A 24,478-nucleotide genomic window follows, 5' to 3' on the forward strand; every position below is an offset into this window, starting at 1 on the left:
GCAGCAGTAACAGTGCTGGTGCCTTTGATGTCTACCCCAGTTTGACTAAGGGTTTGACTAAGGCAAACGGGTACACTGATCACCTCTTGAAAGATGCAAATGGGGAAACCCCGGTCCCTATGAAGGTTGGATAATGTGGGAACATGGGCAGACATGACATGAACAAATGCTCCACTGAATCAATACAGGGCAAAGAGCCACATTCATTGCAATAATAGAACAATGCAATCAAGATCAATCAAAGCAGGAATAAGCACCTGAACTTGCCTTTCGCAGTCGTGTTTGGCTCCCTGCTGGGTCACTGCTTACTGGAGAGTGAAATGCACCAAGGTGTAAGGCATTGGGGAGGCAGCAGTACATACAAGCAGACCATGCTCTGGGTCCTACTGTGTTCCTCACTAGTCTGGTCACTGGACTGGGGTGAGGGGTTTTGGGGGGAAAGGAGTGGTGTATCATCACATGGCGACCCACCTTGCTGATTTTGGAGGACATCTCTGCAGGGCAAGATGCACGTCTCAATGTGGATCTGTGCTCTGGCTGAGCGGAGTTGGGGGACCCCGAGCGGCGTCGCTAGTCCTCGTGTCTTCATGAGGAGCAGCTCTGTGGAATACCAGAATGGTGTGCTGCTGCCTTAAGCTCCCCAGAGGAGTCGGTCTCTCTCCTCTTCCTGGACCGTGAGTTTCACAAAGGAGGCGGTTTTTGTCTTATTAAGTCGGACACATGGTATCTGCTGTTCCTCATGCAATCAAATGGAAATCAGGAACAACTTCAAGCCACAGCAGTTTCCCTTTTTTACTGTTCACCTCGTATTTATCTGACGGTTCTGCGAAGCACGTTTGCCAACGGCAGGGGCTGGGGGCCAGACTTCCCTGCCGGCTGCTGTCACCACCACAGTGTTTTGGTTTCTTCCTCTCTTCACTGTTGTCCAGACTCTCAGCACTGTGCTACGGCCGTGACTTGCAGATGGTGTCCCTAAATAGGAAAAAGAGGGCCTTTCGGTGAGGGTTCTGTGTTTGGGTAGCAGAGGTCCGTCTGAGTCTATACTTTCCACGAGCTGCTCTCTAATTAGTGGAGGGCCCGGTTCCTCAGCTGCAAAATCCCTAGGGCCCCCCCTACTGCACAGCCCCTAATAACAGGGAGGGTTCATGGGGAATCAAAACCAGATCCTCGTAGCAGCCTGGATGGAATCCCCCCCCCCCCTCCCAGCAGAAGACACCTTTACCTTTAATCTACTGATACCAGATGGGAAATCTGGGATCAGAGAGGATTAGCCACACTTTTAACAAGTCTTCTGAAGAACAAAATTATAATATCTATTGCTTAATGTGTTATTAACCCCAACAATGATTTTAGAATTTTTTCTAATAAAAAAGGTTATATATATATATATATATATATATATATATATATATATATATATATATATATATATATATATATACATAACAAAAGCATTAGATCATGTAAGATGCAAGAGAGAAACCATTCAAAACAAAAAGCAACCGAGCTCCTTAATATGTTTTTTTCAGAAAGCTTTCATTTTTTCTTTCATCCTTCTCAACTTTATTACAATGACATGATGTCAGACAGTAATGAGGGTCACTAACACGGTGATCAGCATCCATCTCATCAAGACCACTTTATGTTTCCTGGCCACCCCGTCTTCTAGTGAACACTAAAGGAAACATGGCAGAGCCTCTGGAATAGAGTATGGCAGGGAGTGTCTAACCTTAATCACTTACTTCTGTACATCTTGGAAAGGGCGCGTAATATTAAGGCCCAAAGTGTAGCGATGCTTCTAGGCTCCCTTCCGGCCTACAGAGGTCGCTGCTTCCTTAATTGCATTCTGGCTCATCTCCAGAGTTCTGGCTTCACTTGTGGTTTATATCATGGCGGATTGCTTAAAAGATCGACTCGTAAACAAGATAATGATGTGTTTATACTTTATTGCTATGTATAATTTGTCGTTTTGTTTGTTTTTTATTTGTGCACAGCTTAGTGAGGTCCACCAGGTGGCACTGTCCATCATCGGCTACATCGGTTGCTCCATCTCCATCTTCTGTCTCGCAATTACTCTGGTCACTTTTGCAATCCTGTCGTGAGTACAGTCGCATCATTTGCATCTATTTCATTGGTCTACATTTGATCCTTCAGCTTCCTCATTATTCATAATTATTTATTGTTCATAACTTTAGTATTTTTATTTTTGGGACTTTAGATTGGTTTGGCTTGTATCCATGGCGCCATCATGCCTTATGGAGCAGAATGACTTTCAAACATGAACATGCAAAACAGATTTCAATTGACTTACTACCTCAGTGTGTGTGGCTGCAAAGCCTTTTTATTGATAAGAACCGATTTTATGGATGTGTGTTGTTTTTACACAGATTTTATTGATTTTGGTTTATACTGTGCTTTTATTAAAGTGCGTTTGTACAGTGTTTTGCAGTGATTGTATATGGTCTTGAATCGCATATGAACTCTACATATGAACATGGACACTGATTATGACTATCTTAACTGCCAGAGCTAAGAGAGTCAGAGCAGAATCCCTGTCTAGTTACCGTTTGTCCAGCGTTGTATCCTCTCTCCCCTGGTTCTGCTTCTCTTCAGACTGTGAGAGTTATCATGACGTTTGAGGATTTCGAGCCTTCAATCGACGTGATCATGAGCACAGCCGTGGTCTGACTGTAGATGATTTAGTCGGGGTGTGCAGAACTCTCCTCTGTCTACTGAAGAGACATCCATGGGGTCGTACAGGAGGCCCAGTACTCTGGCTTGAGGGACCTGACTGTACTCGGCTTTTGTATGCAGGTCGGTGAGCACCATCCGTAACCAGCGCTACCACATCCACGCCAACCTGTCCTTCGCCATCCTGGTGGCTGAGATCCTGCTGCTCATCAGCTCTCGCTTCGAGCCCGGCACGGTATGCTTCTCCTCCCTGGAGCTGCTTTATCCTCCTCTACTCCTCCCCTATTCTCCACTATCCTCTTACCCACTTTTCCTCTTCCTCCCTTACCCCCCCCTATCATCCTCCCCCCTACTCCTCTTCCTCCCCTATCCTCCTTCCTTCTACTCCTCTTCCTCCCCTCCTCCCCTTAACAAGCATTGAGGTCATCACCCCAGCCAGAAATAAAGGTGATTAATCTTCTTCATGTGCGTGTGTGTGAATGTTTGTGGTTGCCTTTATGTTTCTTTGTGCGTGCTGTTATGACCGTGCGTGTCTGTGTGTGATTGTGCATATTTTCCAATTTGTATGTGTGTTTGTGTGTGTGTGAGTGTGTGTGTGTGTGTGTGTGTGTGTGTGTGTATGTGTGTGTCTGTGAATGTGAATGTGTGTGTATGTGTGTGTGTGTATGTGTGTGTGTGTGTGTGTGTGTGTGTGTGTGTGTGTGTGTGTGTGTGTGTGTGTGTGTGTGTGTGTGTGTGTGTGTGTGTGCGGTGTGTGTGTGTGTGTGTGTTTGTGTGTGTCTTTGTCTGTTTCTGTGTGGGTGCGTGCCTCTGCGATCCAGCTGCCCTGTAAGGTGATGGCGGTCCTGCTGCACTTCTTCTTCCTGAGTGCGTTTTCCTGGATGCTGGTGGAGGGCCTCCACCTCTACAGCATGGTGGTGAAGGTGTTCGGCTCCGAGGGCAGCAAACACCTGTACTACTACGCCATTGGCTGGGGTACGCCCACCGCTACCCGCTAACCAAATGATATACGTATAGATAATAACCAAGAATGATAACAATAACAATATTAATTATATATTGGAATTTAGCAAAGGAATATACAAAGGATCGTTTTCTTTTTCCGTTATTTGTCAGTAACCGCGGCGAAAGCATCTCGCAACTCACAGGAGCCACTTTCCCCTCAAACCGACTCCTTCTTACACGCACACGTATCACTTAAATCATTATTTCGGTATCAAACAATGACTCATATTTGACTTGTCTGCGCTCGTACCATTGCCGTGCCTAAGTGGACAGACCCGGGTTCAGCTAATACACATTGAACGCATCACGCTGAGCTTCCCTGCTCGCTCTCTCCTTCTCCGCACACTGAAACAATTAGTGGAAATAAGATCTCCCTCATATGAGTAACCAGATTTTTCTGCCAAAGTAGTTCTTTCTCGTCGTGGGCCAACTGCAAAACCCAATGCCGGATACACACACACACGTATGATGGAAAGCAATCATTTTGTCATTAATGGTTCCCGCTGTTTTGCAACAATGAATCTCAGAGAGTTTTTCGTTTAATTTCCTCTTTCAAAGTAAAAGATCTCTTTTTTATCTGGTAATGTTCAATGAGCGGTGGAGCACGGGTCAGGTCGCAGCAAGAAGGAGCTGTGAACGTCTGTGATGTATTAAGAGTTCTATATAGATAGATAAATAGTGGAGAACGTGGAGAACACTGGAGAACGTGTTGCAACAAAGACCTGGGTCAAGCACAATTAGCACGGACATCTCTGACTTTGTTTCAGTTTATATATATTCCCAGATGGATAGGGGCAAGACCCTCTAAAGCCATTTAAGGAACACCGTAATGTTCAGGCGACCCTCCAAACCACACCTATCTATCTGGCATGCTTAAAATAATAGAAAAAACAAAGACACCATTACTTATTTGGAAATACGACTTTATAATAACAAACGTTTGTGTTGCTATGGCGATAACCGTGGGTCTGAACAGAGCAAACATCACATTGTTACATGAGGACCATTGATGGTGACAACTTGATGCTTTTTAACAGCGTCCTTCAATTCCAATTTGCAGCACATATTGGAGTATAATGCCAAATGTTATGCACACAATATTTAACAACTCTTTGACTCTCTTTCCATTTAAAAATGTAACAAAAATAAATAAACTATATAAACACTAACAATTACAATAGGGCATCTTGACCTTTGTGCTTGGCCCCCTAAATATGATGACTGTGATTCTTTGCTGATGAAGTTGACCATCAAACAGCGACAACCATCTCTACATGTCTCCCCATACAGGCTGTCCTCTGGTGATCTGTGTGGTCTCCATGACCTCGTCCATGACCAGCTACGGAGAAGTTGATAAGTAAATAAGTTGATCTGTGTGCACAAACAACAGTTCTGGCATGAAGAGCCTCAGTTCACGTCTGACCCTTGATACTCCAGTAATAACCATCAAACTGGAACTGGGTTGAACCATTTCCCCCTAATTAGTTTACATCAGTCATTTGTCACTAAACATCAGACACACAAGACATTATCCGTGTTTACAGCATGACTCAATACACTGGACATTGAGACATGCGCTACGCACTTTTCTACCGCAGCTACCGTAGCTATAACTGTAACTGGAAATGGAGCCATTAGCGGTCGATAATGGCTGGTCTTGAACCTTCCCCCTGCTCTCTTTCAGCTGTTGGCTGTCTCTGAAGAACGGAGCCATCTGGGCCTTTGTGGCCCCAGCACTTTTTGTCATTGTGGTGAGAAAGGCCCATTTCAAATGTTACAACATTTTATTCTGTTTGACTCAGTCTTGGCTTGGTTTACCGTTCCACACGTGTCCACATGGTGTGGTCTAACACAGGCGATGCGTGTGTTCTCTGTCTAGGTCAACATTGGCATCCTGATTTCTGTTACACGTATCATATCTCGCATTAGCACAGAGAGCTACAAGGTTCACGGAGATGCCAACGCTGTCAGGTGAGTTCCCCTGAACATGGACGTTGCTCTGAATGGTGTTGATTCCGACCACAGACATGGCCGTAACCTTCCTCTTTCCCCCTGCTGCCTGTGTAGGCTCACTGCCAAGGCGGTGGCCGTGCTGCTGCCTATCCTGGGCATCTCCTGGATCTTTGGCGTTCTCACCGTCAACACACATTCCCTGGCGTTCCTCTACATCTTCGCAGTGTTTAACTCATTACAAGTAAGGAGTTTTGATGGGGTGTTTGCTGGAAAATTAATTAGGTATTCACAGTGTAACTGTGGATACCTACGGTATTTGTTATTTTAGGCTTTGGGTGTTATTATTCCGGATTGGTAGTGCTTATTTCTCAGCGGTGGACTTTATATACATATCCCCAGTAAGCAGGTCATGATAAAGTTTGGTTCCGAAATTCCGATAGGGGGCACTATAATTCACGGTTAAAGTGATTCGCTCGGCATATCTGCCCGAAAGACTCAGAAAATTGGTGTACATGCCATATTTTGCAGGGCTCTGAAGTCTCACTCATTTCAACCCATGCACACGCTCAGACGCCACACTTCTTATTTCTCACAAAGAGAAATTAGCAGGATAGCGCCAACCAACTTGCACCCCTTGAATAGGTAGGAAGACATCACAGGTGGGCGTGTCCACCTAGATGTGTGACGGATAGATGAGCAACGTTTGCTTCATTCCACTGGATAGGCTGTTAGACTGATCTATCCAGCACACATCTAGGTGGACACGGCCACCTGTGATGTCATAAGGGTCAGATTTCCAAAATGACTTGTAACGGCTAATCAGCCCACACCTATCAGACAAACTGCCATTGTTGTTCATTTGTATTGCACTCATTATTTCAAAATGGGTAAAGATACAGTAGTCTAAATGAAGGTTGCAATATAGAAATGTTTGTATTGATAGCAGATGGTATTTATTGTTAACCTGATGTAGGGCGTGTACGGTGATATTGTTTGGCCGTTGATGTATGCAGCATCACTTTTTATCCTTCTGAGACTCCCTTCCATGGTTGGTTTTATCTCTAACATTATTCTATCAACACAGACATTTACATCGACCGTCTGGCATTATAGTTGATTTGCCTCGGGTGTACTGTGGAGTGGGTAAGACTGTTTTATTAGCAGGCTAGTATTGCCCGTTGCCATGCGCTAGCCTAGCACGAGCAAACTCTGCAACTAGAAGGACTGAATGAAATGTGTGGAAAACTATCTCCAATGATAAAGAACACCAAGGTTAACTTGGGAATCAGCCCCTATGTCCAAAATTCCGAACTACCCCAGGCAATTGCTCTTAAGCGTAATGCACCACTTCGCCAGCAGGTGGCACAAAATCACACATAAACGGCATCTACTATTAAACCTGTGTGTGTGTGTGTGTGTGTGTGTGTGTGTGTGTGTGTGTGTGTGTGTGTGTGTGTGTGTGTGTGTGTGTGTGTGTGTGCGTGCGTGCGTGCGTGCGTGCGTGCGTGCGTGCGTGCGTGCGTGCGTGCGTGCGTGCGTGCGTGCGTGCGTGCGTGCGTGCGCGCGCGCGCGTGCGTGCGTGTTGGTTATGGGAGTAAAAAAAACAGCACTAACCCCGTGATTGGCTTGACAAGGCCGGCTGCTGGGATAGGCAGTGGGTGGGCTGTGAACACTGCGTGTGACTGCTTGCACTCCTGGTTCATTGTATTTTTGTATTACTCATCAGGGATTCTTTGTCTTCCTGTTCCACTGTCTCCTGAACTCTGAGGTAAGGAGTTGTCTGTCCCCATTCTCTCTGTACAAATGGTTTATAGAACCCTCATTGAACGGGACTCATTGTTGGACTTCCTCTTTTAGGTCAGAGCTGCCTTCAAACACAAAACGAAGGTGTGGTCCCTCACCAGCAGCTCCATCCGCAACATCAACGTCAAGCCCTTCAACTCCGACATTGTGAGTGTGGTCAACGGCAGGTTGAATCGGCCAGAACTCAGCCATTGCTTACAAATCACTAATTCTCCATCCCCCTGTCCTACCCCGTCCTCTTATGACCTCCAGATGAACGGGAACAAGGAAGGGATGACCCCCACCAAGATGAACACGTGGGACAAGAGCACCAACTCTGCGAACCGCATGGACCTCTCGGCCGTCTGAGGAACTCTGGCTCAACGTCGGCTGTCTCTCTGGCGGTCGATGCGAGTGAGGAGCGAACGTGTACAACTGCTAGCATAGACTCAACACTGGCCAGAGTATGGCTGCTCATAATTCTTTACCTTATGGTCCGCTCAAATGTAGATAGAAAACAAAGCAAAACATATACTAAATAGGAAGGTTCTGGGTGTTGATGGCAGCCGCAGAGGACTGAGCTACGATGTTGTGTCCTCATTTAGAGACTTGGATTGGATCAAAACAATGAAATGAAGAAGAAGAAGAAGAAGAAGAAGAAGAAGAAGAAGAAGAAGAAGAAGAAGAAGAAGAAGAAGAAGAAGAAGAGGGAGGGCATGGGTTAATGCTTTCCCCCACGTAGCCCGCGTCTCTTGTTTGTTTCAGCCGGAGTTTATTTAAGGGCGCTGTGATGCTCTCGGACCTGTACATTACTTCAGTACCATTTTAATAGGGTGGGGATAACAGTGTTTGGCTGACAGGACCATATTCATAGTAGGCAGTGGTAAAGATCTGTTCATGTCTTGAATTGGAGTTAATGAAGGTTTTAAATCCACAATGACACATTGCTTCATTTATTTGGTCTGTTTTAGGCTGCAAAACCAATGTTCTTATGTACAGTATTAATCCATATTTAACAACTTAAAAACAATAACTTTGTACTAGTAAATGAAACCAAACATTCCAATGTATTTATTTATTTCAAAATGTATTGTTCCGTATTCTGTCATCCGATATCTGTTAACAACCACACGATTCAGACGCCATATGTCGTCCGTTGCTGTTTCACAGGTGTGTTCATAGGATCTCTTTGAGAAATTAATTAACTTTGGTATTTTGCAGTACCTCGAATGTTTGTAGACTTCATGTATGATGCTTTTTGGATGGGTAGTAAATACTCGGCTGTGTTTCAGACACAGTTCTGTGAATTATGTTTTCAGTTTTCAGCTTGATATGAGGCTCATTTTCATTCGAAAGGAATGCCTAATTAAATAAAATTACACTTAAATATATTTTATATATTGTCCAGAAACTGTGAGATTTTATGGAATTTTGTTTTACTCTTGATTGATCTTACACTGAATCACCATCATCATGCTTTACTGTAAAATCACTCATGTTCTCACTTCTCATTTCTCTTTTTTATACGTAGGCAAGTTAATATTCAGTGATTGCTTTCAAGTATTTTAGAAAGGGTATTCTATTGTATTTATCAAAACGTTTTTAAGGTACTAGCTAGATTGTTGTTCTGTTTCCTTTGCATTATGTTCATTAAATACTCAAGATAATATGATAATATAGTGTCTTGGCTTTATTAAAGTTCCCTTTCTTTCATGCAATACTGCACATTGTTGACCCTTGAATCATAGGAGTACGTGAACACTGCTGGTGTCAAACCAAGCAGTTTTTTTTTCGATTTAGGGATTTGAACACTTGCTAACATCTTAGACTTTATGAGGAGAGATACAGTGTGGGTGGGTGTGTGTGTGTGTGTGTGTGTGTGTGTGTGTGTGTGTGTGTGTGTGTGTGTGTGTGTGTGTGTGTGTGTGTGTGTGTGTGTGTGTGTGTGTGTGTGTGTGTGTGTGTGTGTGAATAAAGTAAAGGTACATTATTTGGAAAAATATATAAGTTATGTATATATATCATACTAAAACGTATATGAAATGTATTCAATAAAATAAATATTGAAATATAAGAGGAGAAGGGGTCGGTTGATGGAGAACGAGGAGTTGACGAATGGGATGGGTGCACCTAAATCCCTCAACATCCTGCAGATATGTTGTGCCTCTGAGCACCCAAGTTGCTTACAACTTAGTTGCAGAAATGATGACAGCCAGTAGGCCTACGAAACCAAAGCGAGGCGAGTGTTGTCTGCAGCCTCCAGTGCGCATGCGCGCTCTGATATGAATAACTACAGCGGCAGCCGTCCTACAAAGTTAAGACAGTAAAGCTGGATAACGAGTATGCCCTTTGTTGAGTGGTTTTCTGCTGAGACATCATCCAAATCAGGGATGTATTAATTATTGTCAGGGGATTTTAGATATGAGGTCCAGTCAGAGGTAAAAGAAGTTGGCAGACATATTTAGTTGACATAATTCGTCTTTCTCGCCTGCGCAACGCGCATACGCGTCACCACAACGATCTGGATTTAGCTCTGATTAATACATCTTACATCTTAAATGGATGACATGGACATGATTGTGAACGAGAAGATCTCCTGTAAGTCCTGATTGTGTGGAACAGTTTCCGTCCTTCTTTGATCCATGGAGACTGTGGGCAGCTTCGAGTTCAGCAGGAAGGACCTTATCGGTCACGGTGCGTTCGCTGTGGTGTTCAAGGGGAGACATAAAGAGGTACTTCACTTGTTTTCATCTCATCATCTGGTGTTCATACTGGCTGTTTGCTGTTGTTGGTAACATTATGTTTTTCTTTTGAAGAAGCGCGATTGTGAAGTTGCAATAAAGTGCATCAACAAGAAGAATCTGGCCAAATCCCAAGTCCTCCTCGGGAAAGAAATTAAGATCCTGAAGGTATGAGGTATGACGTTGATCACCTCATTAAAATGTGCGTTATGGTTTTATTCCCAATGCTGAAAGTCCCTCTCTCTCTCCCTCGCTTCAAGGAACTCAAACATGAAAACATCGTCGGTCTACTCGACTATCAGGTAGGGTTGGGTTTACTTTTCCTTGAACCACACTTAAGTGTATCCCGTTTCCCCGTACTACCAGACATCCGTGTGTTATTCAGTGGGGACGCAAACACAAGCGTGGTTCTATGACATGTGCGAAAACATTGCGCGTCATCATCCGCACGTGTAGGGGAGAGAGCTGGCTCCCTGGTTGTTGTAGTTTTCATGTGAAATCTTTTCCATGTGGGATTTATTTTAAAAGATTCCTCTTTAACATTGTGAATGTTTACACACGCACTACATTGGGCTTCCGAACACACGCAAATTGGGCTTAGAGATAGAGCAGAGGAGTACTTTGTATCCACAGGGAAATGCAGGACATAGGTGTTGGCCTATCAGAAGGAGTGACAGCTCCAGACAGGATATGTCTCGAAACACCTGTATGTCTGTGTGCCGGTTCTCACCACTCCTAGTGGATGCACTGTGATAGGCCATTTGATCCTCTGTGTCAGCTATATCAAAAGAGATGGCCCTGTGTAGCTCACACCAGGCTGCTGAGACAACAGCTTCCCAAATGACATAGGCCTCAATTGTTGTACCACAATGTGGGGGATGTAACACCTGCCCTGGTAGTATATGAAAGACTTACCCCGTATTAGGCTCAATCGATGCATGTTGAGAAAGCATGAAGGTGAATGACTCATTAATCCCAGTATTTGTGACTCAGTATTTCACCTGTCATCAAACTGCCCGTTTCTTAAATCGAATTCAATATTCGGTTTCTCCCCCCTCCCATCCTGTTGTGAGTGATGGCGGGGGACCAGGTGAGAGACGCTGCGGGCCGAGGGTTTAGTGAGTGTAACATGTCATGTCCTCTGGTGTTGACAGAAGAAAAGATAGATAGTGGATCTGTTACACAGGCCTCTGGCTAAAGCAATTTTGTCTGCACTCCCGACAACCCTACACTACCTTCTATATCTCTGTAGGGTCATGGCTTGTAGAAGTGTGTTTAATATATGTCTGTAACAATTAAAAAGTTTATTTTCCCCAACAGGAGATTGGGGGATGTGTTTATCTCGTCATGGAGGTAAGCCACAATCAAAATGAACGTTAACTGTACAGTGAGTGTGCTGGATTCTTGCTTTAACACAGACTTGTTTTCTGTTGTCCTGCAGTACTGCAACGGAGGCGACCTGGCTGAATACCTGCATGGTGAGTTTCCTGCATTCAACCCCAGGGTGAGCTCTTTCCTTGACTCCTGCACTCCGACCGTAGCGATGTGTGTGTGTGGGGAGGGGGGAGGCTACACACCAAGCCCTTCTCCGGACCGACGCTCCTCCTGACAGACACTCCTCCTGACGGACACTAATCCGGACAGACACTCCTCCGTTCACAGCTCGTTACATCGTCATAACAACCTGGTGTCGGGTGTCTGTCATTTTCCTGAGTGTTAAGTCAACAAGTGTGAGGCCGGTGAGTCGTTGGTGGGACGCTACACATTGTTACAAGATAGTTAATCCTTAGTGTAAACATGTAGACTTGCAGGCAATCAATTAGTGTTGTATAGTGTAAAATGTTTGTGTATATATATATATATATATATATATATATATACACTAATCTTCCAAAGTGTGGTATGACAGCAGTGTTTCATGAAAACTAAATACATCCTGGTTTGAAATTTCCTCCCAATGACTCCATAGGACCCCCTCTACCAGGAGGCCCAGCCAAACAGATCTCCAAGTCCAAGCCGCCACACTGGCGTTGGTGGTTCTATATTCAAACACTGTCTAATTCAGGTCTCTACTCTGGCAGGTCTCTGGGAGCATGCCCACCGATTGCGTCCGTGCCAGAAGGCCCACGGTGCTATTTACAGCTCAGGGGGCCATGCTCGGAAAAAGTTTAACAATCCTCCCATCTGTCATTCCCTTATCTCCTGCCCTTCAGAGGAAAGAGAACGGCAGTCATAGACACACAGGCTTACATCACATCGTGTGTGTGTGTGTGTGTGTGTGTGTGTGTGTGTGTGTGTGTGTGTGTGTGTGTGTGTGTGTGTGTGTGTGTGTGTGTGTGTGTGTGTGTGTGTGTGTGTGTGTGTGAGACACCCTTTTCCCCAAGCTGACAGTAACATGTGCTAATCTTCAACCACGTTTAAGAAGTGAGCTCTTCTTCTCCCCTCCTACATTTGTTCTCCTTCGTCTTCCACCATCTTGGATGTAGGCTACTGCCCAAAACGAGCACATGTTGTTAAAGCAGTTAAGTGTCTCTGATGTGCACCTGTTGACAGACAGACAGACAGACAGAGACACACACACACACACACACATACTGGACAAGATGAGGCTGAAGGCTGGCTATTTTACCTTTCAACAGGTGGTGTTTCTGGTGCCTATAAACGTTTATTAGTTTACATGAATTGTCATTCGGTTTGAGGTAGAGCTGGGCGATTAATCGAGTTTTAATCGCAATTCGAATTTATGGTCAATTTTCTATTTTTTAAAAGAAAATTGATTATTGAAACAAAGGTGGGTGTTAAGAGTTTGGCCAAAGTCTTCGGCAACCAAATCTTACTTTTGTTAATCATTGTTAATCTTCAAATAAAATCCAAACTTAAAATACATTTATATTTGTCATTTAGCTAATTTTTTTTATCATAATCGGTTTTTGTTTTAAAAAATCGGAGATTTTATTTTTAGGCCACATCACCCAGCCCTAGTTTGAGGTGAAGATGCAAATCAGGAAATTATGACGCGGGAAGAAGACATGGCATGCTCATTGCCATGCAAGTACTATATTCCGATTCCAGTGTACCATGAACGTGCTTGTTTTGCCGCATTCAAGGTTGTGAGAAAGTTGTTGGCTCCATCCCATCACCTTCCTCCTGTGCGTTGTGTTTCATGGCAGCTCGGCGTACCCTGAGCGAGGACACCATCCGCGTGTTCCTGCAGCAGATCTCCAGGGCTATGAAGATCCTGCAGAGCAGAGGCATCATCCACCGGGACCTGAAGCCCCAGAACATCCTGCTCTGCTCCCCCCCCGGCCGCCGCATCAGTCCCAGCAACACCTGCCTCAAAATCGGTGAGGGAGGCACATTTTTTCAACTCTTTATTGACGTCACATTTGGCCAACTGCAGAATAAAGGTACACAAACATCCCAATGCGAGAGAGAGACTGAGGCAGAGACTCTCTTGGGGATGGGGAGAGAGGGTCTTTACCTTTTTTATGTGCTTTCTGGAAATGGGGTTGGGGAAATTGCGAGGACATTAAGTGACCACAAAGGACCTTTGTCAATTGATCCGCTGTCGTTCGGCACTTGCTGTGACTGTATTACACACTCTCACTCACTCAATCACCTTACCTCCTTTGTCTTCTCTCTCTGTACAGCTGACTTTGGGTTTGCTCGCCATCTCCAGACTAACACGATGGCGGCCACCCTCTGTGGCTCCCCCATGTACATGGTGAGGATCAGAGCCCTTCAGCCCATCTTCCTTGGACATAGCATGTGCCTATATGGACCCCCTGTTCCTGGGCTGTAATCTGTTTGTCTGCCCCCAGGCCCCGGAGGTCATCATGTCCCAGAACTACGATGCCAGGGCTGACCTCTGGAGCATCGGCACAGTAGTGTACCAGTGTCTGACTGGGAAAGCACCCTTCTACGTGAGACACACACACACACACACACACACACACACACACACACACACACACACACACACACACACACACACACACACACACACACACACACACACACACACACACACACACACACACACACACACACACACACACACACACACACCTGTTCTTTTATTTATTATTGTAGCCTGTACATGGCCAAGCTGTGCTTTTACATTTGGCTTCACACATTGTCTCTCTGTTGATTCAATTCTGAAAGTGCAAATATATTCCTATCAACCAGTAAACATCACGTCTTAATCTGTGACTGATCTGGGCAACTAACTGAGGGGGAACCAATTGATGCTTGTTAGGAAAGAGCCCTTGTTTACAGTATGCGGAAATGGCTGCAGGCCATTTCTTTGGACCCAGCACAAACATGGTTTCACAACCTGTTATGACTGCTAGGGAAAGTAGTACAAAATGTCACCTCGTTTATGTCACAGGATAGCTTCATGCTAACTATCCTATGCCTTGTTTAATTGTTATTTTGTAATGTTTTACTTATTGATTGTCAAGCTGAGAGATGTAAACAGTTGTGAGGTATTGGATTGTGCAACGCCTTTGTTGATGCTGGGGGTATTCATGGCGTGGTTTCCTTGAATACACTTTCGCTGAGAATGACACAGAGTTCTGGATACTATTACTGAGCGAGCACACTCACAGTTTCATTTGGCTTAGCATACTTCTATACCACATTGATCGTGCGTGTGTGTGTGTGTGTCTGTGTGTGTGTGTGTGTGTGTGTGTGTGTGTGTGTGTGTGTGTGTGTGTGTGTGTGTGTGTGTGTGTGTGTGTGTGTGTGTGTGTGTGTGTGTGTGTGTGTGTGTGTGTGTGTGTGTGTAGGCCAGCACCCCCCAGGAGCTCCGGCTCTTCTACGAAAGCAACGGGAATCTGCTCCCCAGGTCAGTACCTCCGGGGTCCCGGCCACATGCTTGTTTTCCCGGGCGCAGGCACCCCTACATCTGTCCCTGCTCTGAGGCACGGCCATGCCAACTCCCCCCAACGTGCGCTCACATCGCGTGGGTCTTTTGTCACTTAACGACAACCCCATGCATTGACAACTCATAAAGCGCCCCATGGACGCACACGAGACAACCTCAATCCCCGGACCCTGACACTGATTGACTGACTGTAGTTGGCTGCGTTTCTGTTGTTGGTTCCTGAGCCAGACCCAGAGAGTATAGTACTACTACAGTGTGGTGGGCTCCTGCACGACTTTCTCATTGTCTTCCAGTGAAAGCTGATTGCATAGACTGCGCTGTTCACTAAGTGTAGCCTGAGGTATTTCCTCTTCACACTTGGAAAGATTATTAGATGAGAAGGCCTCAGCTTTGATGTTTTCCTACCACAGACTTGGAACGTGTCCAGGGCTGATGTGTACATGTGGGCTCTGTTCCCAAGGGCTTTGCTCGCAACCAGGGTCATCTGTTGCAAAGCTGAAGCCTTTGATGTGTGTGTGTGTGTGTGTGTGTGTGTGTGTGTGTGTGTGTGTGTGTGTGTGTGTGTGTGTGTGTGTGTGTGTGTGTGTGTGTGTGTGTGTGTGTGTGTGTGTGTGTGTGCGCTCGTGTGCGTGTGCGTGCGTGCGTGCGTGCGTGCGTGCGCGTGGTGAGGTCATGAAGGTTGTGGTTTTCTTGTTGTTCTATTTTTAACTTCTCTGAGCTGCGATCACTTTCCACCTGACCCACATAGCTTAGCACAGACATAAACAGATGGCATGACACACACACACAGCACCAGTTATAGGTGTGATGGGATGGTAGTAAATCTGTTATGCGTCATTCTCATAGATTTTTCTCAATAAACCAAAAATATGCAGAAAATGATTTTCTTCTGAAATTGTATAAATCCTCAGCAGGGTTTAATAATATACTTGAAATATAAAACATAGTGCACACTAGCAAGAGACTGGAACCAGCATGGTTATCGTATATGTATTCATACCTAAAGCTGAACACGCTGTGTTTTTCAGGGTGCCCTCGATAGTTGTTAGATACCTCCTGGTTTGGTTCTTTCCCGTACTGTCGAGCCAGCTGATTCAGCCACTGCAGGAAATACCTGCTGCTAGGCCTATCCTGAGCAAGAAGCCTCGCTAATCCCTGGCTGCTCCAGCGGTGCCACGCCCCAGCCTGCCAACTCTCTTGGCAGACTGGCGCCCTTAGAAGAATTAGAAGAACATGATTCCCTTTGTTGCTAGTTTCTCTTGTGTATGGTCCATAATGTTACACTACATTCTTGTGTATGCTCCACAACATTATACAACATACTTGTATATGCTCCATAGCTTTACAATACATACTTGTGCATGTAGTTATCCTAAGTACCTTTACAAATTGATTCTAAATAAATGCTTAGCCTAGTAAAGTGTATTGAGTTTTCGACTTCCAGCCAAAAGATACTGGGTTTGATCCCATCGTCTGTAAGCCTCCATGAGCAAGATGCCCAACCTCCCCACCTGCCCCTCATGACCTGTATCTGACTTCACTGTAAGCCTCCTAAAAGCATGAAGCATGGCTGTCATAACAGTTGGAGTCGGCCAAACTACGGCACCCATTACCCAGCAGGTTTTTCGTGTTTGCGTTGAATATTAACATTGTTAAAGGGATGAGCTAAGCAGAAAGTCTGCTTGTTTCGACTCAGCATCCCACGGGAGACCTCCGTCCACCTCCGCCATCTGCTCCTCGGCCTCCTGCAGAGGAACCACAAGGATCGGATGACCTTCGGTAAGCCCCCTGAGACCCCACGCCTCCTAATCACAGAGTCACGTTTCAACACTCCTCATCCTGACGTATTCCTGACATCTTCTCCCCACAGACGAGTTCTTCAGCCACCCCTTCCTGGAATCAAGTCAAACTCCAAAGAAATGTGTGTAGGCTTGGAGATTAACGCATGGAATAAGGGGAATCTGAGGCAGCCGCTGCCGTTCAGATCCATAACGGGTTCTGTCTCATTTTAGCTTCTCCGGTTCCCATGATCCCATCCTACCCCAGCTTTGGGTCTGGCTCTGCTAGCTCTTCCAGCGGCTCCTCCATCTCCAACCAGCCCTCCCCTCAATATGTAAGTGTTTTTATGTATGCGTGGTTCAGAGTTCACCTAGACTCTGCATAGCCTCCCCCCTTAACCCCCCCAACACCCGTCTTATGCACTTATTGTATGTTGTATGTCCTTGCACTTTAAAATAGAACTTAGCATCCTGTAGCATCTTATCCTAGCTTTCTTTGTTGTATACAGGGAATGGGTTAACCTTGCGATTGTTAGTGCTTGGCACTTCAAAGAACATCCTTACTGTACCGACAGCGATATATTGTTGTTTATCTTTTGTCTTAAAAATGTACTTATTGTAAGTCACTTTGGATAAAAGCGTCTGCTAAATGCCCTGAATGAAAGATGGTGTCTGTAAAAATAACCTTAAATCTGGTCAAATGTTGATACTTCAATTTAGCATTATGTTTTATCGGCCCCTGTTAACTTCATCGGTCTATTCACCAAGTGTTCCTCTTGCCTCGTTCTCCTGCTGCTCTTCAGCATTCCGATGAGGAGATGACTCCACCTCAGCACAAAACCCGGAACAAGCATCGGCCCCCGGCCCACAGGGCAGTGGACCACCCTCGGCCAAAGGCGCCCCCCCTTCAGGGCAGGAAGGACGACTCGTCCTACGGGGAGGACTACGTTATGGTGCCGGCCCAGTTTCCCAGTAAGAAAGGATTTCTGTACAAGACATGACTATATACAGTGTGTTCTCAGTCGTTGCATATTAAACTTCCCTCGGTGCCTTTACCTTCCAAGGTGAATCCACTGAAGTGGGAGATGGTTCCCCCTATGAGGGCTGCCTCATATACACGGGGTAGGTCATACACAAGTAGACATACTTATAATATAGTAGTAATAGGATGTATGGATTTCATTATTTATTATATTTTCATTTTTTAACAGGACTTCCCCCTCTTCATCGCCGCAGTCTCCAGCTAAACCCACCAGGTAAAACCATGATAGATGGATGGATGTTTGAGATTAATCTGGTAGGAGTGGGGTAAAGACTTTATGCTCACTGGGGATGAGCTGTACATATTTTAATTTGGTAACCTTTGAAAAATGTGGTTAAAAAGAAATTCGATTTTTTTTTCCTCTCGTACATTTCTCTATCCTGTATCTCCGCTCTCTCGCTCTGTGTAGCAGGACTGTGGGGTTTAACTGCAGCAACTACCAGCAGTCAGTGGCCGTTCCCGTCCCAACTCAGATCCACAACTACCAGCGCATGGAGCAAAACCTACAGCCTGCGGGCCTACATGGATCCACGAGGTATAAACTGCCCACAACGTACACAAGTTTTTGGGGAATTCTTCGGAACACTCTTTTCTGGTACCCTGGTAACATTCCTCTGGCAAACGACTGCACGCTAGAAGCCATACCAATTTAACTCTTTAGGAGCCTTGTGTTCATCTATGGGCTGTGAGAGGAAGCACCGTCCAACTCTCCACCATCCTTAAGGAGTCAGACGTTGTTTGCTCTCAACAGGGATGTAACTGGACGCTTGTGTGTATGTTTCAGGGCTATGCTTTGTGCTGGGGGCAGCAGCAGACTCTCCACAGGAGAGTGCAGGTCTGGCGGGGCACAGCCAAGTCGAGGCTCCCCACTGTCCTCCTCCCCGCGGCTCCAGGCTGGAGCCGCTTCACCTGGTCGCTTTTCTACACAAGGTAGCTGGCATCCACCACTGTTCCCCACTTCACCTATCAATGCCGTTTAGGAGAGCTTTCCCTCAGTTTGGCTGTTAAAGAGCCAGCTGGTTTTTGAAAGGTTACTCTGCTATTGCATATTAGGCGTAACATATGTCCACTAGGGATGAGTCGGTCGCGACCGATTCGTTCGCAACAAACGAATCCCGAACGTGAACGACAAGAACTGGTTCCCTAAAACAAGAAGAACTGGTTCTTTGATTTTTTTTTTTTAACATGTACCAAAAATATGGTCACGTAAATAAAATATACAAACGAACAGAGCTTCGTCTCCCCGCGACTTATATTGACTGAGTCTACAATGTTCTCAAAGATTCAGCCAATGAGAGGTAGCAATGGTGTTGCAATGGCACCTGGGTAAACAAATGACAAGGCGGTACCGTCGAATATGCCCGCTTTCTCTGTCTGACGTATCTTGGGTCATACCATTCGACGTGGGGCCACTCATATATCCCCCTACATTTTTTCGAAAATAGACTTGACTGTTTATTGGATAAACGCATTTCCCAATCCAAGGAGTCTTTGCTCCATTCTACATCAATTTAAGAACAAACAAAGAAATTAAACTGCTGTTCGTATTTTTTATTTATGACCATGAAAGTTCTGTAATGCCTGAATAATGAAGAATTAAATGTAAAGTAAAATAAAATTATAAATGTAAAACCATGAATGAAATATAGAGAGTAAGCAAGTGGTATAAATATTGGTGGGACGTTCGGTTATACTATATAGTATATCTTCTCGATTTTCACGGGGGTTAGAGCCTAGAAGTCGTTTAAATTATGCTCACGGCCGTCTCGCCGGGGGGGGGCAGACACCAAATGACGTAATCTGACGTAACGAACTAATCAAAACGAACAAATCAAACAAACGAATCGTTATAGTGAACTGAACTGAAAGAACTAGTTCCCGGAAAAGAATCATTTTGCCCATCCCTAATGTCCACTTTGCAGTCATTGACTCTCATATTACAGCAGTCAGGCTGGGCGTCAACAAATGATAAATATTTAAGCTTTATCGTTCATCCATTCTGCTGTACTTCAATACAGCATGTTGGCTCAATTACAATCGCCCCTGGGTAGCATCTGGTCTGCTCCATGCAGTGGACAGGATAGTCCTGATACTGGTCTTTCTGAACCCTCTGTCTGTGTCTTGTCCCTTTTGTAGTAGGGTGCTCCCCCGGGACCCCAGAGCAGGCCTGCCCTCTGAGCTCCAGGACGCCAGCTGACCCCAGACCCCAGTACAGCCTCCCCTGCGGGGATATCAACACGGCGGCCCCCCAGAGCCTCAAGGTTGGCTTTGAATGATGATGTTAAATCAAATGTTACGGTTATCGTTGAAAAGAATCAAAGATAATATTTGAGATATTTTATCAGATATTTCAGTTAAAAAGTTGAACGTTCTCCCCCTTGATTTCCCGATGTTGACCTGTATCGTTGTTGACCAATCCCGTGACCAATTCACTGTTTGTTTGTATATTGTTTTATTTATCGTGTGGATAATGACAGACTTTGCCTGATTTCATTTGTATTAACAATTATCCAATACTTGCACCACTATCCATTACAAACCAGGTATGGACGGCTCCGAACCTGCCAACCCATGGCCCCTCTTCCACCCCTCGGACAAAGCCAGCATGGCCGCAGGAGAACACCAACAGCCCCTTAAAACGGTAAAACAATCCTTCATGCAAATCCAACCAGCACTGAATTGGAGGCTGCCATTTGAATCAAGCAATGAATTAATTAGTTGTGGTTCTATTTAATAATCGCCTTAATCTCTGGCCCGCGGTGTTATGCAAATGCTGTTGTTTGATTCATCATTACAGCATAAACATTGTTGTCTGATTAGTCATGGAGTTGTTTTGGGTGCCCAGGTCATGGAGTACAGGCAGGATATCTGATATGCTGCTGAAGGCTGCCTTTGGAACTCAGCTCCTGCAGGGAGAGCTTCACGACAGCCCGCTTTCTGAGAAGAGCGTTGACATAGCAGGGACCAGGGATAAGGCTGTTGCAGGTATGGGGGGTTTGAGAAATGTATTGGGTCCTCAAGGGAGTCGATTAGTTAAGTAATGCTATTTGAGATAATGTGAGTCTTGGCAAGAGGTCTCTGTGCTTGTAAAGTAAGTCAGGCCAGGTCAAATTCTTGGCCACCTGTGTTCATTCAGCCCTCAACGTTTCCCTGTCCCACAGCCTCACCTAGTGGGTGTCTGAGAACTGCAGGAGGGCTGTCAGTCAGTCCTGCGGTTGTGGCGTTTGCTGACTCTCCATCCATAGGAAACACCCCTCCTCGGATATTCTCTGGTACAGTTCTTCAACACAGCTTGATGGCTCACAATTAAGACTATTATTACTATGATTATACTGTTCACATTTCCACGTCAACAGTTTTGGTGTCATTAAATGTCTGGAGCCGATATTTTCACTTATTTCAAAGATAAGGCAGCATAATGATCACAAGTTAATTTCCTTTGACCAATAGTGATCTAATAAATGAATTTATTAACCTTTTACTTTCTGATAAAAAAATATCTGATAAAAACAGTAACCCCCGGCATTAATGATACACATTTCTTTATGGAAGTCGTTATTGTTAGATTAATATAGGAGGAATAGTCATTTGTTTTTAAGGTGGTTTGAGATCAGTTATTATATTCAAACTCCATGTCAAATGCTGGATTTACCTTATGTGTGATCTATTCATCTAAATAACATGAACACTTCTCTAAATATACACTTCTCTAAATATACATCTTTGTTTGAGTAATCTACCAATTTTTTTTTATTTCACCTTTTCTCTGTGTCTCTAAAATAAAGGTATTGCTTCTGTGAATAATTTCTGTTAAAGAGTGCACGGGTTGGACTGACCCTGTCTGTATTCTCCACCCCAGAAAGCCCCAGCTTCATGAGTACAGCCTGGCTCTTCGGCAGCCATCTTCACAGGAGAGCCCACAGAGAAAGTGACGTTGAGGTCATGGACGGGGTCCAAGAGAGCACCTTGGATTTCCACCCTCCTGAGCTCCCAGACGACACGCTGATGGAGGTAAGTACACATATAAACAGACCCTCAGTTGAGTTCGAGATTCATTGTGGATCTGTTGAAGCCATGGGTCGGTGGGGCTAATAAATTACGATGAGATAAGAGGATTATTTTGATCCCAGATGGGAAATAAACAATAGTATAAAGGAGATCAAATATAAAAGATTATAGAAGAAGCTTCTTAGGGTGTTTTAAGTGCTGACTATGGTCTTTCTAACCCCTACAACCACAGCAGGCACATACAAATGCTCTAATGGAGCTCCGCTTCACACTGGCCTTTGTCCACTGTGTAATGGAGGTGGCATTCTCCAAAGACCAAGTCCTAGAGGCCAGCAGCAGCCCTGACGTATCCTTCCTGCAGCAAAGCCTGGTGACGGATCAGATCAGTCTCCTCAGCAGAGAGTGGAGGTCAGTGAGTGGGGTCAGCCTTTTGCTCTGTTCTGTGTACGGCCTGGCCTGACCAACCTAGGCACACGCAAACTGTACACACAACACATGTTATTTTTGATCATGTATGGCTTGGCCTTTACCCTCTTGGATATCCTACAGCCACGCAGAGCAGCTGCTGTTGTACATGAAGTGTGAGGAGTTCCTGTCCTCCGCGCTGCGCGCCGCTAAAGAGGACATCAAAGAAGGCCGCCTACTTCCCTCTGTCACAGTGAAGCAGCGTAAGAGTAGCGTTCTCTGACGTGCCTGTTCACCACACTTTGAGTTCAGGGATTGGGTGTAAGATGCATCTTGTAAGAATGGTCACTGAGGATGTCTCTCTGGTGCAGTGATCAGGAAACTGAACGAGTTGTACAAGGCCTGCGTGACGTATTGCCGCTCGCTCAACGACCGGCTGCAGAGCTTTCTGCAGGACAAGCAGAGACTGATGGACCGCTTCAATGGCATCGTAGCAGAGAAACTTATTTACAACCACGCAGTGCAAATGGTAAGGCTCCAATTCAATGACAGGTAGAGGCACTCACTGTATTGTAAGACTTTGGATAAGGTCAAAGTGCCCACCAAAGGGCATATATTACATTATAATTATTTGTTACGTTAGGTTAAGTGTGTATATATGTGTGTGTGTGTGTGTGTGTGTGTGCGCGCCTATACGTTTCTATGGTATCCAGGTGCAGTCCGCGGCCCTGGATGAGATGTTCCACTGTAGCACGGCATCCATCCAGCGGTACCATAAGGGCCTCCTGCTGATGGAGGGCCTGTCCCGTGTTGTCACGGAGAAACGCGACGCTGAGAGCGTTGACAAATGTAAGTGCTTTATTTTCCAAGACTAAACTAAAAAAAGTTTGTTGTTGGTATAAAGAAGTTGTGTATGGTTGTTTTAGTGATACTTCTATTCTGATCCATACAATATTTAATCATTATTTTTGTCTCTGTCTCTATTTCTCTCTCTCTCTCTCTCTCTCTCTGTCTCTGTCTCTGTCTCTGTCCCTGTCTCTGTCTCTGTGTGTGTGTTTCTCTCTCTATCTCTGTCTTGCTACTTCAGGTAAGCAGTGCATCGAGCGACGTCTTGCTTCTCTCCACAGCTTACAGCATGCTAGCTATCTTTAGTGGTGACAACAAGGCCTTCGTTCTTCCGTCACCCATCTGGCTAAGAGGCAGATGAGCACCAGACTGTCGATACACAAGAGCACTTTGATGTCCCGCACACAGGGGAAACGACCACTGAAGCTTCAGCTCGTCCATTAGCGCCCAGCCTGACTGGTGGGCATCTTGAAAATGACTGTTTTAGCACATCTACAGAGACGCAACGTGTTATGTTCCCATTGTATACGCTCTGGGCTGACCGATTTTTTTTCCGGCTTAAATATGTTGTATGTTTTTGTTCAACATTTTGCACAGAGAATAATTACAGCCAACAATGTGTTTTAATGATTTGTTTTATTACTTGAAAAATGCCTTAAACAGTGGTTGGTTTTGTGTGTATTGAACTTTATGAAGTACTGTATTGATCTACGAGTGAATAAGAGTCTGATTATTTAGACCAAATATTGCCAATGTGTAGCCAAGCTACTCATACAGTGCTTAATGGGTTTATGTTTCTTTCTATAACAAGTGATAAGATGCAATAGGAAGATGAAAGTGTAAAAACATGTATTTGTTCATCTGCAAGGTTCTGAGAACTATTAGGCTTGGCTTTTATTACCATGAAAGTAATGCTGTATTTTGGCAAAATAGGATGTCTGGTTACCCTACGTACGGGAAACCCGTTTGATTCCTACCTGTTCCACTGTTTAATAGCGGCCCAAATTGGTGGGCGCCATCCTGGTTATTTCTCTGCGTGAGAAATACGAAGTGTGGCGTGTGAGCGTGTGCATGGGTTGAATTGCGTGTTTCTCACGCTGAATGCGTGAGACTTGAGAGCCCTGATTACAACAATGCATGGTAATTGGTGTTGGAGTGTTTTTGAATATGTTAGTGTTGTGTGTTTTATGAATGACATTTTCAACAGAAATATCTACATCTTTGCTGCCATTTGTCCAATTAATGTATAATTTGGATACATAAGAATATGTATAATGTCATTAAAGGAAATACACCTCAGATCTGTTTTCCATTTTTTTCTAATGTCAAAATAAATGGT

At 44.9% G+C, this 24,478-nt stretch overlaps 2 protein-coding genes across 8 annotated transcripts in view; both read left to right on the top strand.

Annotated features, from left to right (window-relative positions):
• The window catches only part of adgrd1 (adhesion G protein-coupled receptor D1), a 35,296-nt gene extending 26,190 nt beyond the window's left edge, over positions 1 to 9,106 (top strand). For all 5 annotated transcript variants that reach the window (XM_030357819.1, XM_030357821.1, XM_030357820.1 and 2 more), the window contains 10 exons: positions 1,995 to 2,098; positions 2,815 to 2,926; positions 3,513 to 3,666; positions 4,987 to 5,053; positions 5,381 to 5,447; positions 5,576 to 5,667; positions 5,764 to 5,890; positions 7,376 to 7,417; positions 7,507 to 7,599; positions 7,705 to 9,106. In XM_030357819.1, the coding sequence (XP_030213679.1) occupies positions 1,995 to 2,098; positions 2,815 to 2,926; positions 3,513 to 3,666; positions 4,987 to 5,053; positions 5,381 to 5,447; positions 5,576 to 5,667; positions 5,764 to 5,890; positions 7,376 to 7,417; positions 7,507 to 7,599; positions 7,705 to 7,800 (954 nt within the window). In that variant the 3' untranslated portion in view covers positions 7,801 to 9,106. The remainder of the gene's footprint in view (positions 1 to 1,994; positions 2,099 to 2,814; positions 2,927 to 3,512; positions 3,667 to 4,986; positions 5,054 to 5,380; positions 5,448 to 5,575; positions 5,668 to 5,763; positions 5,891 to 7,375; positions 7,418 to 7,506; positions 7,600 to 7,704) is intronic.
• Positions 9,107 to 9,688: 582 nt separating this feature from the next.
• Positions 9,689 to 24,438, top strand: ulk1a (unc-51 like autophagy activating kinase 1a). 3 transcript variants are annotated; one of them, XM_030357817.1, is made up of 27 exons: positions 9,689 to 10,163; positions 10,248 to 10,340; positions 10,433 to 10,474; positions 11,493 to 11,525; positions 11,614 to 11,650; positions 13,343 to 13,516; positions 13,823 to 13,896; positions 13,994 to 14,095; positions 14,963 to 15,021; positions 16,757 to 16,839; positions 16,931 to 16,981; positions 17,073 to 17,173; positions 17,642 to 17,810; positions 17,903 to 17,960; positions 18,050 to 18,094; positions 18,293 to 18,415; positions 18,665 to 18,810; positions 20,017 to 20,141; positions 20,424 to 20,521; positions 20,726 to 20,865; positions 21,042 to 21,152; positions 21,740 to 21,891; positions 22,121 to 22,296; positions 22,438 to 22,556; positions 22,665 to 22,822; positions 23,007 to 23,142; positions 23,381 to 24,438. In XM_030357817.1, the coding sequence occupies exons 1-27, from the start codon at positions 10,074 to 10,076 to the stop codon at positions 23,443 to 23,445; spliced, it is 2,760 nt and encodes a 919-aa protein (XP_030213677.1). In that variant the 5' UTR covers positions 9,689 to 10,073; the 3' UTR covers positions 23,446 to 24,438. The 3 variants fall into 3 exon arrangements, with proteins under 3 accessions (XP_030213677.1, XP_030213676.1, XP_030213678.1); XM_030357816.1 differs by having other exon boundaries at positions 9,690 to 10,163; positions 18,290 to 18,415; XM_030357818.1 differs by lacking the exon at positions 9,689 to 10,163 and having other exon boundaries at positions 10,248 to 10,347; positions 18,290 to 18,415.
• Positions 24,439 to 24,478: the final 40 nt, after the last annotated feature.

The sequence above is a fragment of the Gadus morhua genome, chromosome 6 (assembly GCF_902167405.1).
Source record: "Gadus morhua chromosome 6, gadMor3.0, whole genome shotgun sequence".
Lineage (NCBI taxonomy): Eukaryota > Metazoa > Chordata > Actinopteri > Gadiformes > Gadidae > Gadus > Gadus morhua.

What these genes read in the sequence shown, in the direction of transcription:
- ulk1a (XM_030357816.1), top strand. Translation starts at nt 10,074, where the DNA reads ATGGAGACTGTGGGCAGCTTCGAGTTCAGCAGGAAGGACCTTATCGGT. An exon ending in CTGGGAAAGCACCCTTCTAC is followed by an intron (nt 14,096 to 14,962) that starts GTGAGACACACA and finishes GTGTGTGTGTAG; the next exon opens with GCCAGCACCCCCCAGGAGCT. An exon ending in AAGTCAAACTCCAAAGAAAT is followed by an intron (nt 16,982 to 17,072) that starts GTGTGTAGGCTT and finishes GTCTCATTTTAG; the next exon opens with CTTCTCCGGTTCCCATGATC.